The sequence below is a fragment of the Bufo gargarizans genome, chromosome 6, assembly GCF_014858855.1.
Source record: "Bufo gargarizans isolate SCDJY-AF-19 chromosome 6, ASM1485885v1, whole genome shotgun sequence".
Lineage (NCBI taxonomy): Eukaryota > Metazoa > Chordata > Amphibia > Anura > Bufonidae > Bufo > Bufo gargarizans.
The window spans coordinates 340,868,226-340,883,370 of NC_058085.1; the positions used below are offsets into that span (position 1 = coordinate 340,868,226).

The following is a 15,145-nucleotide window of genomic DNA, read 5'->3' on the forward strand; positions in this document are numbered from 1 at the left end:
TGTGAATAAATATAATTTTTTTCAATAGTTACTCTATGCATAGTTCAGGTCCTCAAGAATTTTACCATCAATATTAAAGGGAATCTGTCACCAGCAAACTCCCTATCCAGCTGTCTGCATAGACACATAGCTGTAGTTCACCTGTTGATCTGAGGCTCCGTTCCCGGGTTATGATACTTTTTCTTAATATGCAAATTAGGCCTTTGGTGCAATGAGGGCATCACCACCTCTCATGTTGCACTCAAGGTCCACTCTTTTCTGTGGCCAGCCGCTCCCTTGCTGCTTTGCTTTTACCTAATCTTGGAAATCAAAGCAGTCAGGTAGGGGGCTAGCCACAGAAAGGAGCAGAGCCTGGGTGCAACAAGAGCAGTGGTGACACCCTCATTGCACCAAAGGTCTAATTTGCAAGAAAAAGTACTATCATTTAAGAACAGAGCTTCAGATCAACAAAAGAAAAACAGCGTTTTAATCAGGTGACCATGCAGGCAACTGGATAGGGAGGTCGCTGGTGATAGATTCCCTTTAACACATTTTTGCCCTGTTTATATAACATTCAAAGGAAGTCCACCATCATTGCCAGGGCCAGGGGAGATGACTACCTAGGAACCTGTCCCTGTCAATCAAGAAGGAGAGGGAGTGGCTGGCAGGAGGAGCAAGGGTGCACAGTGTGCATTGCCCACCCACAGTGCACTTAACAGCTCATTTGCATATGGATGCAAAGTACCTTTTCTCCAGAATGACGCAATAGATCGATAAGTGAAAGGTATCATCAGATTTAGCTGAGCTAGCTCTACAAGCCATTGTGCCTGGTATATCAGTGAATTTCCCAGTCACAGACTTCCTGGGTAAAACTGATAAATTGTGTTAGGCCCCATTTATACTGTATTTTTGCTCCACATCCAATCCACATTTTTTTGCGGTTTGCATGTAGACGCATTCATTTCAACAGGGCCACAAAAAATGCCGCGTGCTGTCCACATTCGTATGTCTGTTCCGCAGGTAGAACATGTCCTATTCTTGTCCGTTTAGCAGACAAGGATAGGCATTGTTACAATGGGTCCACAAAAAAAAAAAACTGATGCAAAGCAGATGTCACAAGGACGTCATCCATATTTTTTGCGGACCGCAAAATACATAAGGTCGTGTGAATGGGCCCTTAGACTGGGAGAAGCATGACATATGGATTCATACAACAGCAAAGAGACCATCCTCATTGGCGTAACACAGTGTAACAATTTATCAGGATAGCTCAACTCGCCAACCTCACCAATCAACTGTTTTGGGCAGCCACCGGATGAAAAGCTCCGTCTACCGACGTACTGCAGCTCAGCTCCCCTGATCTGACTTATAGGACAGGTTTAATATGTCATTTATTATATGATTAGATTACAAATATGGCTTTCTGTCAATCAGGCTCCATTTGTAACCTATACAATATATATATATATATAAAATGTCGCCATCCAACACATAGATCCAACCTCTAGCTCTGTAAATATGGGATGTAAGCATATGTCCTGCACATACATTATAAAAGTACACAAACATTCTTTTATTCTATAAAATATTATATAAAGTGATTTTTCTTAAAGTAACATTCTACCTTTATAGCCACCTTAAATAAAATACAAAGAAACTGCTTGGCCTACAATGTCCTAATCCAATGTTATTACTGAAAATGCTCCTTTTAGACCCAGACGGGGGCCCTTTTGATGCCAAGGAATGGTTTGAGAATGCCCCCAACCTCACGTTCAGCATGGGAGCAGTTGGAACCATATTCATGTTTGGTCCACTGGTAATGCTGCATATGGGGCATATAGTCACGTAAGGAAATTGCTATATATAAAATGATATATTATTGAAAAGTGACTTCAGTGGGGGGAATGAAGCTGAAACTACCTTTGATGAAGGAGATTTACCAGAGGAATGCTTACATTGCAGCATGAAATTCAGACACTGTACAGACTAGACGGACGCTCCCCCGTCACATTTTCTTATTTATGCCATTAAAAATAAAAATAACCTGGCGTATAAGAAAATGTTTGCTTCCATAATATACATGCCGTGTAGTAAATAAATAAATATATACATTACTTTACATCCATCCGCTATCTTCTTCACATCAGGAAGGTTTTATTTTTTTATGGTATTGGAATCTGTAAGTCATACCATACCGGATGTTAAACCAGAAGCAGAGAGCGTTTGTTATTTGGTAGCAGAGAAGAATACAAAAAGCAGAGAACCAGAAACAAGATAAATTAACAATAAAATATATCATATGAATTAGTCCTTTGTATAAACCGCGCTCAAGTCCTTCACTTGAAATTGGCGTAATCAGAAAATATGTCAATAAAGTCTTGTACCACTTTGTAGCAGAATTCATACTGTTCCTGCAAGAGAGAAAAGCGCAAATCAACCCATATAATAAAGACGCACCTTCACCAATGGTCTGGATTAAAATTGTCATATCTACATATCATAGTATACAGTTCCTATGCAGAACTATGTAACAAACAAGCCTCCTTGTAATCGGAACCTGTAGTCATACTCCTTTTTATCGGTTTTCTCTGGTCTTTGGAAGGGCAGAAAAACCAAAGTAGTCTAAGGGCCCGTTCACAGGGTGGTTTTGCCAGGCAAGCCAAAATTCTGCTGAAAACCCATCAGCGGCCATGTCCTCTCTGCCTTCCATACATCTCAATGGGAGGCAGAGCAGAACCTCACGGAGTGGCGGCTTATAGCCATGGCCACGCCGTGAGGGGACATGTCCGTTCTCGGCGTGGCCTCGGCTTTGAGCTTCCTCAGTGCTACTTCCCATTGAGATGAATGGGAGGCAGAGAGGACACGACTGCCAGTGGGTTCGGCGGAGTTTCGGCATGGCTGTCTGCACAAAAATTTAGTGTGATGAGCAGACACTGCGCAGACAAGCAGGCAATTATCGGGAGCAAAGTATTTTTTTTATTTTTTTTTTACAGTATTCACCTGAGGTGGCATCTCATGTGATATTTTTATAGAGCAGTTTGTTAGGGACATGACGATACCGAATATGTCTATCATTTTTATTTTTGTTAAGTTTTACACAGTAAATGCATTTTTTAACTGAATTAAATCTGGTTTTTGTGTTGCCATTTTCTGAGAGCCATATTTTTATTAATTTTTTTGGGCGATTGTCTTAGGATCTTATTTTTTGCGGGATGAGATGACTGTTTGATTGGTACTAATTTGGGCTAAATACGCCTTTTTGATCGCTTGGTATTACACTTTTTGTGAGGGAAGGTGACCAAAAATGGCTGTTTTGGCATAGTTTATTATTATTATTTTTTTTACTGCATTCCCCTGACAGGGTGGATCATGTGATATTTTTATAGAGTCGGTCCATACGGACGCGGCAATACCTAATATATATACTTTTCCTTTTTTTTTTTCAATTTTTTTAATTACTTAATTATGGGAAAAGAACACTTTTTTTTACTTCAAACTTTTTTTTTATTATGCAAGACTATATTTTAACTTTTTTTTTTACTCCCCCCCCCCCCCCCCCACAACTTTTGGCGGTCTTACACATTGTAATACACTTACAGCCTTCCTGCCTGGCTTACATGGAAGGCTGCCTTCCCTGCCATCGGGTTCCCGTCACAGCAGCGCGGGGACCCATTGGGGAAGGGGAGGGAGCTCCCTCCCTCCACACACTCGATGCCGGCGCATACAGCAGGGATACAGCCTGTCCCCTGCAGCTGATCGGGCAGGCGCAGCTCCTGCACCCGCCCGATCAGTGCGCCGTAGTACTACGGCACTGGTCGGGAAGGAGTTAAATTCAATCAACCGTGTACTGCATGGACCTGATCAGTCCTTCAGAGTGAGAGACACTTTGTAGATGCTCTGGCTAAAAGATGGGGAAGAGATGTCCCGCTATATTGACTTAGAATTCTTTAGCCAGACTGTTTCAAAGTGGGTTTTCTAAATGAGACAACCTATATAAACTTGAGATATGCCCACAGACAGTGACACAGAACAGACAGCAGAGTGATGTGTATATCTATGCAATATTTTCAGAAACATCTCCTAATACACCTTCATTTTCATTAGAGGGAAATTAAGGATAAGTCATAAATAGCTTTTCCTGCATAACCCCCTTTAAAGAGGACCTTTCATCGGTCCAAACATTGTAAGATAATTATCAGGCTGTGTAGAGCGGCGCCCGGGGATCTCTCTGCACTTACTATTATTCCGGGGCGCCGCTCCGTTCTCCCGCTATGTCCCCCGGTATTTTTGCTGAATTGGTTATACTAGGCGGAGTCTGCCCTGTTTCTCCCTGGGCGTTCCATCTACCAGGCTGTAGAGCTGTTCAATCGCAGCGCAGAGCATCACAACCAGGGAGAAGGGAGAAGGAACGCCCAGGGAGAAACAGGGCAGACTCCGCCTAGTATACCCAATTCAGTGAAAATACCGGGGGACATAGCGGGAGAACGGAGCGGCGCCCCGGAATAATAGTAAGTGCAGTGAGATCCCGGGGCGCCGCTCTACACAGCCTGATAATTATCTTACAATGTTTGGACAGATGAAAGGTCCTCTTTAAAAACAATGCTTCTAGGACAGAATACTGCCATACATACAATTTAAATGCCGTAATTTCTATACCAATTTCACAAAAGAAAACGCTCCATATGCCTTTTGTCTGGATGCTGTGTTACAGATCTATATAGCTTGGAAGTTGCATAGAGCCTTAAAGGAGTTTCCAATACTTTGATATTGATGACCTATCCAGCGGATAGGTCATCAATATCAGAACGGTGGGTGTCTGAAACCCAGCTCCCTCACCGATCAGCTGTTTTGGGTGGATCTGTTCCCTGTGTAGTGGCCCTGCCGGGGTACTGCAGCTCAGTTCCCATTCAAGTGAATGGGAGCTTAGCTGCAGTACACCAGCGAAGAGGTCTTCTGTCCACTGTTTGGGTGCCAGGTGTCGGACCCCCACCAATGTTTTATTAATAACCTATTATGAGGATAGGCCGTCTGAGTATCCCCTTTAATATGGCTGTGTGCATGTTCCCTTCAAAATAATACAATGCAGACAGTTTGTACAGAGGACTGTACAGAGTATAATAGTATGCGGGCCTCCTCTTACCAGTGTCTGCACCATGTGCGGCCGTTGCATTCGTAAACTTTTCACAGTCTGAAAAACATCGAGTAGTCCTTCGGCTTTCACTCGCTCCAGGATATTGCTGAGGGCAATGAATGTCCCTGTTCTGCCGGCTCCAGCGCTACAACAGATTACACAAATAAAACATCAAAGCTGGCAAACTGTCCTCTTTTTTAAATTGATTTCCACATCTTATTTTAGGTAGTACTAGCAGAAGGACGCGGCTTCGCACGGGTATATTTCATCTATTTCATTTAATGTTTGCCCGGCTCAGGACTTGGGGACACAACTAGCAATACAGAGGGCCAAGAGGCGAGGGAGGAACCTAAATATATTGTAATTGTTTTAAAAAAAAAGTGCCTGCATGTATGACAGTATGTGTATGTAAGAGTGCCTGCATGTATGCTAGTGTGTGTATGTAAGAGTGCCTGCATGTATGACAGTGTGTGTATGTAAGAGTGCCTGCATGTATGCCAGTGTGTGTATGTAAGAGTGCATGCATGTATGACAGTTTATGTATGAAAGAGTGCTGGCATGTGTAGAAATGTGCGTGTAAAAGAGTGCCGGCATGTGTAGAAGTGTGTGTGTGTAATAGAGTGAATAAACTTAAATATGGATTATTTGCATATAATCACTCACATAAATCTTTGAAACCGTATTTTAGTGATCTGGATGAATTAAAACTTAGCTTTTATTCTAGCTCTTATAAGATAAATAAGATTTTGTTCCTCAAAATGAAAGTAAAGAGGTAGGTAATCGTAGATTGCTCACAGTATCCCACGATATACGGGACTTGTACTGAGGGCAATACTGAAATGTCCACAAGGGCAAAATATAAAGTGGCTGATGTATTCCAAACGTGATGTTTCAAGGTCTAGACAATTTGGATGGTACGCATCAGTATTCAGGCCACAAGTGGTCAGGTTTTGGTGCACACAGCCGCCAATATCTGACACGTCAAGGTGGACACATAACAAATATTAAACAACAAAAAATCTATATGCACAACGACAAAAACAACATAAATAATGACATGGATGTATGTGTATATCCGTGTTACATATTGCACACTCACACATCCACAGCATATAGGTGCACGGCGGCACCGCCTGAGAAAAAGACACACCACCAGGTGTCCTACCGTACAGATTTGATATACTCCAGGCACCTGTGTTCTTTTATGTCTTTATCAGGCAGGGTGGTACCACCCTGCCTGATAAAGACATAAAAGAACACAGGTGCCTGGAGTATATCAAATCTGTACGGTAGGACACCTGGTGGTGTGTCTTTTTCTCAAGCGGTGCCGCCGTGCACCTATATGCTGTGGATGTGTGAGTGTGCAATATGTAACACGGATATACACATACATCCATGTCATTATTTATGTTGTTTTTGTCGTTGTGCATATAGATTTTTTGTTGTTTAATATTTGTTATGTGTCCACCTTGACGTGTCAGATATTGGCGGCTGTGTGCACCAAAACCTGACCACTTGTGGCCTGAATACTGATGCGTACCATCCAAATTGTCTAGACCTTGAAACATCACGTTTGGAATACATCAGCCACTTTATATTTTGCCCTTGTGGACATTTCAGTATTGCCCTCAGTACAAGTCCCGTATATCGTGGGATACTGTGAGCAATCTACGATTACCTACCTCTTTACTTTCATTTTGAGGAACAAAATCTTATTTATCTTATAAGAGCTAGAATAAAAGCTAAGTTTTAATTCATCCAGATCACTAAAATACGGTTTCAATGTGTAATAGAGTGCTAGCATGTGTAGAAGTATGGGACATGGGATCGCACAGTAAAACAGAGGGCACCGCGCATGCGCGAGACTTGGGAAAGCGAAGCCGCATTGCGGGCTGTCACTCAAAGGCAAGACTGGGCGTGGTTACCTTGACTTGAAGTAAGGAGGCCGCTGCCCCCTTCACTTCAAGCTGACATGCAAATTAGCGTGGACGGAGGATAAAAGATCGTTTTCTGACCTTATGCAGCATTGGACTGCAGGATGAAATGTATGATTAGTATCACACTGCGGGCTACCCTGGGGTACTGCTGGCGGGTTTACATGCATTTAGGAGGTGACAGGTTCCCTTTAAACTCACCATCCTTATCACTATTTCATCCAGCACCAGTACTCTGTTCTCTCCGCGAGGCTGCAGCTGGGACATAATGTTTTGGCTGCCGCGGTAAAATACCTGCGTACCGCACCTGATCTCAGTGGTGTGCAGCACCAAGGCCAGTGATTAGCTGCAGCAGCCATGTGCTCTATTACACTACAGCTTCCTACAAAAAGGATTATTTTAAAGGATGTTGATGCAAAACACTCTTAAGTGTCAATGTTTGCATGAAACTAGCGTGGGCCCCTAGAGTCACTTCTACTGGTGGGTCCTTGGCACCCCAGTCCGACACTGGCTACAGGTCCTCTTTAACAGGGTTATCCATGACTTAATATTGATGACCTATCCTCAGCATAGGTCGTCAATATCAGATCGGCAGGGGTGCCTGTGTTAGAAGAGGCCGGGCCCCCGCCGTGAGCACTGCGGCCTCTTCCTAGGCCATGTGATGTCTCCGTACATCGGTCACATGGCCTAATTGCAGCTCAGCCCCATTCAAGTGAACGGGGCTGAGCTGCAATACCAAGCACAGCCGATATAAAATGTACGGCTCTGTGCATGGTAAGCACCCAGGAGGCCGCAGTGCTCACGTGAGCGCCGGTGGATAGGTCATCAATATTATTTCCTGGATAACCCCTTTAACTTTGCAATGTGAAAAGAGGGCGTCTAGAGGTCATCTTGATTTCCCAGATAGGCGGAGAAATATCTTCTCTGTCCCCTTCTATTCAAGAACATAGCAAAGTTTGGGACCATAAACTTAGGCTGGATTCACATCACCGTTTTATTTTCCATTCTTCTGGTCAGAACAGGGGGAAAAAAAACGATCTTGTAAAAAAACTGATCCTGTGCATCCATTATGCACAATTTGCTTTGCATCCGTTTCTTTAGATGGAAAAAAAAACAAAAACCTCCTGCATGCAATACTTTTTTCCATCTAAAAAAACAGATCTCAGATGGAAATGGCTAAAACGGATGCCACATGTGCATAAACAGATGTACGAGATTTTTTTTTTTTTTTTTTTTTTTACAGTATCCCTTTTTTTTCTGTTCTTCTGACGAATCAGAAGAACGGAAAGGGAAACGGTATTGTTAATCCAGTCCTAAATTAGTCATAATTTAGTTGGAAGAAAAAACAACTCTGCTAAAACCCTGATGGGGGTTGTAGTTTCAAAGCAGCTGGTTGCAGACCGCTGCTGTAGCTGATCTCTCGGATGTCTCACTGCAGGGAACCCGACAATCAGGGAAACTGTCATGTAAATTCTAAAGGCAAAGCAAAGTCTAGAGATTGGAAGGGACACCACAACCTCAATGTCTGAGACCCTGGCAGATCACAGAGTTGCTTTTGATTTGTTTTCCCATAGGGATACATGGCAGTCTTGGCGCGGCTGCTGTAATACATTGATTTACTTGTGGCAGTCACCATGAAGCCCTAGTCAAAAATCGGCAACTTTTATAATACGTGCACCTGCAGTATAGAAATTGTGGATCAGTTGCATAGAAAGTCAGTCTCTCAGGTTCCCTGTGGTCAGAGGCATACGTTGCCTTACCTGCAATGTACAATGATTGGGTGGTTGCCCGTCTGTTGCTGCTGTTTTTGGACGGCTGCAATAAGATCGATCATCCCTTTCCCTTCTGCGGGAATTCCTATCTCAGGCCAGCCATGAAAATGGAACTGTCGAACCAGCCGTGCCGGCTTCTCCTGCATAAAATATTTATAACAGTTACTATCGGTAATTTCCAAATTTACTTTTATGCATGGGATTGGTAAAAAAAAAATCCCTTAAAGAGGAGCTGTGACCTCTCCTAATGTGTGCGTTTTAGTAACTACTTGCATTACGTAATAACGATTCTGGAGCGTCTTTTGTTAAACCTCTGTGTTCTTCAATTCCTCTTTTATTCCTGATAGAAGTTTAAGAATAAAGGGACTAGTGGGTATTACCAGTTTGGGGTGTATCCCTGAACAGTCTGCCACTGGCAGCACTGATTGGATTGAGTCCAATGCATTGGCACCCTCCAATGGTAACACCCAGTTGTAACTTTATTCATAAACTTCTAGCAGGAATAGAGGAATGGCACAAGACAGAGTTAGGCCTCATGCACACGACCGTTGTGTGCATCCGCGGCCGTTGTGCCGTTTTCCGTTTTTTTTGCGGACCCATTGACTTTCAATGGGTCCGTGGAAAAATCGGAAAATGCACCGTTTTGCAGCCGAGGCCGTGATCCGTGTATCCTGTCCGTCAAAAAAATATGACCTGTCCTATTTTTTTGACGGACAACGGTTCACGGACCCATTCAAGTCAATGGGTCCGTGAAAGAACACGGATGCACACAAGATTGGCATCCGTGTCCGTGATCCGTGGCCGTAGGTTGCTTTCATACAGACGGATCCGAAGATCCGTCTGCATAAAAGCTTTTTCTGATCTAAGTTTTCACTTCGTGAAAACTCATTTCCGACAGTATATTCTAACACAGAAGCGTTCCCATGGTGATGGGGACGCTTCTAGTTAGAATACACTGCAAACTTTGTACAAGACTGCCCCCTGCTGCCTGGCAGCACCCGATCTCTTACAGGGGGATATGATAGCACAATTAACCCCTTCAGGTGCGGCACCTAAAGGGGTTAATTGTACTATCATATTCCCCTGTAAGAGATCAGGGCTGCCAGGCAGCAGGGGGCAGACCCCCCCTCCTCCCCAGTTTGAATATCGTTGGTGGCACAGTGTGCGCCCACCATCGCCCCCCCTCCCTCCCTCTATTGTAATAAATCGTTGGTGGCACAGTGTGCCCCCACCATCGCCCCCCCTCCCTCCCTCTATTGTAATAAATCGTTGGTGGCACAGTGTGCCAACCACCATCGGCCCCCCCCTCCCTCTATAGCAGTAACAACATTGGTGGCAGTGTGCGGCCTCCCATTCCCCCCTCCCCCATCATTGGTGGCAGCGGAGTTCCGATCTGAGTCCCAGTTTAATCGCTGGGGCTCCGATCGGTAACCATGGCAACCAGGAAGCTACTGCAGCCCTGGTTGCCATGGTTACTTAGCAATAGTACAACAGTATAAGATTCATACTTACCTGCTTGCTGCTGCGATGTCTGTGACCGGCCGGCAGCTCCTCCTACTGGTAAGTGACAGTTCTTTAGCAATGCGCCGCACAGACCTTTCACTTACCAGTAGGAGGAGCTCCCGGCCGTTCACAGACATCGCAGCAGCAAGCAGGTAAGTATGAATCTTCTACTGTTGTACTATTGCTAAGTAACCATGGCAACCAGGACTGCAGTAGCGTCCTGGTTGCCATGGTTACTGATCGGAGCCCCAGCGATTAAACTGGGACTCTGATCGGAACTCCGCTGCCACCAATGATGGGGGGGGGGGGGGGAATGGGAGACCGCACACTGCCACCAATGTTGTTACTGCTATAGAGGGGGGGGGGGCCCGATGGTGGTTGGCACACTGTGCCACCAACGATTTAATACAATAGAGGGAGGGAGGGGGGGCGATGGTGGGCGCACACTGTGCCACCAATGATTTATTACAATAGAGGGAGGGAGGGGGGGGGGGCGATGGTGGGCGCACACTGTGCCACCAACGATTTCTAACATTAGAGGGAGGAAGGGGGGGCCCGATGGGGGGCGCACACTGTGCCACCAATGATATTCAAACTGGGGAGGGGGGGGGGGGGGGTCTGCCCCCTGCTGCCTGGCAGCCCTGATCTCTTACAGGGGAATATGATAGTACAATTAACCCCTTTAGGTGCCGCACCTTAAGGGGTTAATTGTGCTATCATATCCCCCTGTAAGAGATCGGGTGCTGCCAGGCAGCAGGGGGCAGTCTTGTACAAAGTTTGTAGTGTATTCTAACCTGAAGCGTCCCCATCACCATGGGAACGCCTCTGTGTTAGAATATACTGTCGGATCTGAGGTTCACGAAGTAGCTCATATCCGACAGTATATTCTAACATAGAGGCGTTCCCATGGTGATGGGGACGCTTCAAGTTAAAATATACCATTGGATTGGAGAAAACTCCAATCCGATGGTATAAAAGAACTCCAGACTTTCCGTTTGAAATGGCACCATATTGTGTCAACGTCAAACGGATCCGTCCCCATTGACTTGCATTGTAATTCAGGACGGATCCGTTTGGCTCCGCACGGCCAGGCGGACACTAAAACGACTTTTTTTTCATGTCCGTGGATCCTCCAAAAATCAAGGAAGACCCACGGACGAAAAAACGGTCACGGATCACAGACCCACGGACCCCGTTTTTGCGGACCGTGAAAAAAAACTGTTGTGTGCATGAGGCCTTAGGCTACTTTCACACTTGCAGCAGGACGGATCCGACAGGCTGTTCACCCTGTCGGATCCGTCCTTGCTCTGTTTCGCTGTGCCGCCGCTCCGTCCCCATTGACTATAATGGGGACGGGGGCGGCGCTCTGGCGCAGTACGGCAGTGCACGGCAAAAGCCCGCCGGACTAAGAAACCTGCATGTCCGACTTTTTAGTCCGGCGGCCTCTGACCGTGAACTGCCGTACTGCGCCGGAGCGCCGCCCCGTCCCCATTATAGTCAATGGGGACGGAGCGGCGAAACAGCGGAAGGACAGATCCGACAGAGTGAACAGCCTGTCGGATCCGTCCTGCAGCAAGTGTGAAAGTAGCCTAAGGCCTCATGCACACAACCGTTGTTGTGTCCCATGTCCGTTGTTCCGTTTTCCGTGATTTTATGCGGACCCATTGACTTTCAATGGGTCCGTGGAAAACTCGGCTAATGCATCGTTTGTCATCCACGTCCGTGATCCGTGTTTCCAGTCCGTGAAAAAAATAGGACCTGTCCTATTTTTTTCACGGACAACAGTTCGCGGACCCATTCAAGTTAATGGGTCCGTGAAAAAACACAGATGCACACAAGATTGTCATCTGCGTCCGTTTTTTTTCCTATCATTTGCATGGCAAACTAAACTTAGATTTTTTTTTTACTTTCCTCCAAAAATAAGGAAAAACACACGGAAACAAAAACGGACACGGATCACGGATCAATGGAACCCCTTTTTGCGGACCGCAAAAAAATACTGTCGTGTGCATGAGGCCTTAGAAGAATAGATTCTCCAGAACTGGCATTTTATGTGGAATACATTTAGGTACTAAAACAGACATGTGAGGAGTGGTGGCCGGTCCTTTTTAAGCAATTCTGAGCGCTTCGGGCACTCACAAGTGGCAGTTTTATAATAGAGGAAAATTCCTCTGCACTTGGCACATGTCCCTGGCACGCAACTGCAAGATAACCTGAGCTCTGACAAAACCAGAAGACCCAGCCAAGGTTCATATTGTATTTTTCTTGTCTTCCTAGAGCAGGGATCAGCAACCTCCGGCACTCCAGATGTTCACAAACTACAACTCCCAGAATGCTCCATTCACTTCTATGGGAGTTGTGAGAACAGCCGAGCATGTTTGCATGCTGGGAGTTGTAGTTTCACAGCAGCTGGAGTGTCGAAGGTTGCTGATTCCTGTTCTAGAGGTTTCCCAACCTTATATTTCGACACTGCCGTTTTCTGGTCTTGTTTGATCCTGCAGTGGTTAACCCTTCCATCTGTGCCCTACTTCTTCTGTCTGATCGGTTATCAAGAGGTAAGGGAGAGAGGGAGGGGAACATAACCACAGGATTTATCTTAAATATGTAACCATGGGGACGCATGGGTCTGCATAGGGGCTGTAGACACAAAGAAAGACAAGGGTCTGGATGACAGACGCTCCGAGCAAACTGATGTTTTGTAAATATTACCTGATTGCTTGTAACTAAGAAGTCTCTGACACTGATGGCGTCTAGTAAACGGTCACTCTTCATCTCTATAGTTATTTCTCCATGGGTCACAGAGCCCTCGGACGGCCAGTACTGGCAGCATTTTTCCTGGTGGAGGAAAAACAATCAGGCTGAGGCTTCATGCACACAGCAGTGTAGTTTATGCAGATTTTCTGCGCAGATCTTTGTGCATTTCTGCGTTACTTGTGGATTTTGACATGCCTCATATTTCAAAATCTATACCACAGGTCAATGTCCACATAGAAAATTTCCACACCGTGTACATGACACTTTGAAAATCTCTTCTGCTTAGCTTGTACTGTATTAGGCCTCATGCACACGACCGTTGTCAGCATCCGAGCCGCAGTATTTATGGCTTGGATGCGGACCTATTCACTTCAATAGGGCCGCAAAAGATGAGGACAGCACTCTGTGTGCTTTCCGAATCCGTTGCTCCGTTCCGTGGTCCGCAAACAAAAAAATATAACCTGTCCTATTCTTTTCCATTTTGCGGACAAGAATAGGCAGTTATATTAATGGCTGTCCACGCCGTTCCGCAAATCGCGGAACGCACACGGACGCCATCCGTGTTTTGCGGATCCGCTATTTGCGGACTGCAAAACACACAATGGTCGTGTGCATGAGGCCTTATGCTGCAGATTTTCAGCAGAGAAATCTGCATGAAAAATCTGTGTGCAAATACGCATCGTGTGCATATAACCTAACACGGTGCAGATTTATGTGCAGAAAGTCGTCTGCACTAGTTATGATGGTTTTGGTGCATTTTTTATGTGGTTTTTGGTGTGGATTTGAGGCAGTTTTGTCACAGGTTTCACTCTACCATTGAAAAGGGTGAAATCCACACCAAAAAAATGCAACAACAATTGTCATGCTGCAGATTTCAAAATCCACACAGCAAAGCAAAGTGTATATGAGATCTGTCTAATCTCATACTTTGCTGGTGCTGTATTACGCCGCGTTTTTTTCCCACTAAATCTGCTTGGAAAAACTGTAAGGGCTCATGCATACGGCCATACTTTCTGTCTCTATCCGATCTGCATTTTTTGCAGATCGGATGCAAACCCATTTATTTCCATGGGACTGCAAAAGATGTGGACTGCACACCCTGTGCTGTCCGCATCTGCATGTTTATTTCACGACCCGCAAAGAAGATAGAACATGTCCTATTCTTGTCCATTTTCCAGACAAGGATTAGGCCTCATGCACACGACCGTTGTGTGCATCTGCGGCCGTTGTTCCGTTTTTTTCCGCGGACCCATTGACTTTCAATAGGTCCGTGGAAAAATCGGAAAATGCTCCGTTTGGCATCCGCGTCTGTGATCCGTGTTTCCAGTCCGTGAAAAAAATATGACCTGTCCTATTTTTTTCACGGACAACGGTTCACGGACCCATTCAAGTCAATGGGTCCGTGAAAAATCACGGCTGCACACAAGATTGTCATCCGCGTCCGTGATCCGTGTCTGTTTTTTCCTATCATTTCAAAGGCAAACTTGACTTAGATTTTTTTTTCATTTTTCATGTCCGTGGATCCTCCAAAAATCAAGGAAGAACCACGGAAGAAAGAACGAACACGGATCACGGACCTAGTTTTTGCGGCTTTAAAAAAAAAAACGGTCGTGTGCATGAGGCCTAAGTCATTTCTGCAGAAGTTAAAAAATGAACGGTGGCATGTACTTGGCCGGGATCCATGTTTTGAGGATCTACAATTTGTGGACTGCAAAACACTTATGGCTGTGTGCATGAGCCCTATTCCGCATTGTGCACAGGCACCCTTAAAGGAGATCTCCTACTTCACTGTATCTTGTAAGGAGGTAGGAGGTCATAACATACAAATCATTGTTGATTTTTCAGTGATTTTATTTTACCTGCTCCCTTTCCTGCAGTTCTGTGAGAATCACAATTGTGTGACACTTCCACTCCCACACCATCCGCCAGAAATCCTCCACCGTATGCGGCAGAGGACCTTGAGTTGCGATAAAATAGTCTTTCTGTCGATAGCCCTAAGAAATAAATGACAACAAAAGACATAATATAACTCTCATTGTCAAAAAAATAAATTAGACACTGGGTCTTGCCAC

General features: G+C 45.1%; 1 protein-coding gene across 3 annotated transcripts in view; it reads right to left on the bottom strand.

Moving 5' to 3' along the window:
- Positions 1–740: 740 nt before the first annotated feature.
- Positions 741–15,145, bottom strand: part of LOC122940097 (receptor-type tyrosine-protein phosphatase epsilon) — a 214,584-nt gene continuing 200,179 nt past the window's right edge. For all 3 annotated transcript variants that reach the window (XM_044296443.1, XM_044296445.1, XM_044296446.1), the window contains 5 exons: positions 14,933–15,067; positions 13,029–13,154; positions 8,805–8,956; positions 5,120–5,255; positions 741–2,390 (listed from right to left, as the gene is read on the bottom strand). In XM_044296443.1, the coding sequence (XP_044152378.1) occupies positions 2,316–2,390; positions 5,120–5,255; positions 8,805–8,956; positions 13,029–13,154; positions 14,933–15,067 (624 nt within the window). In that variant the 3' untranslated portion in view covers positions 741–2,315. The remainder of the gene's footprint in view (positions 2,391–5,119; positions 5,256–8,804; positions 8,957–13,028; positions 13,155–14,932; positions 15,068–15,145) is intronic.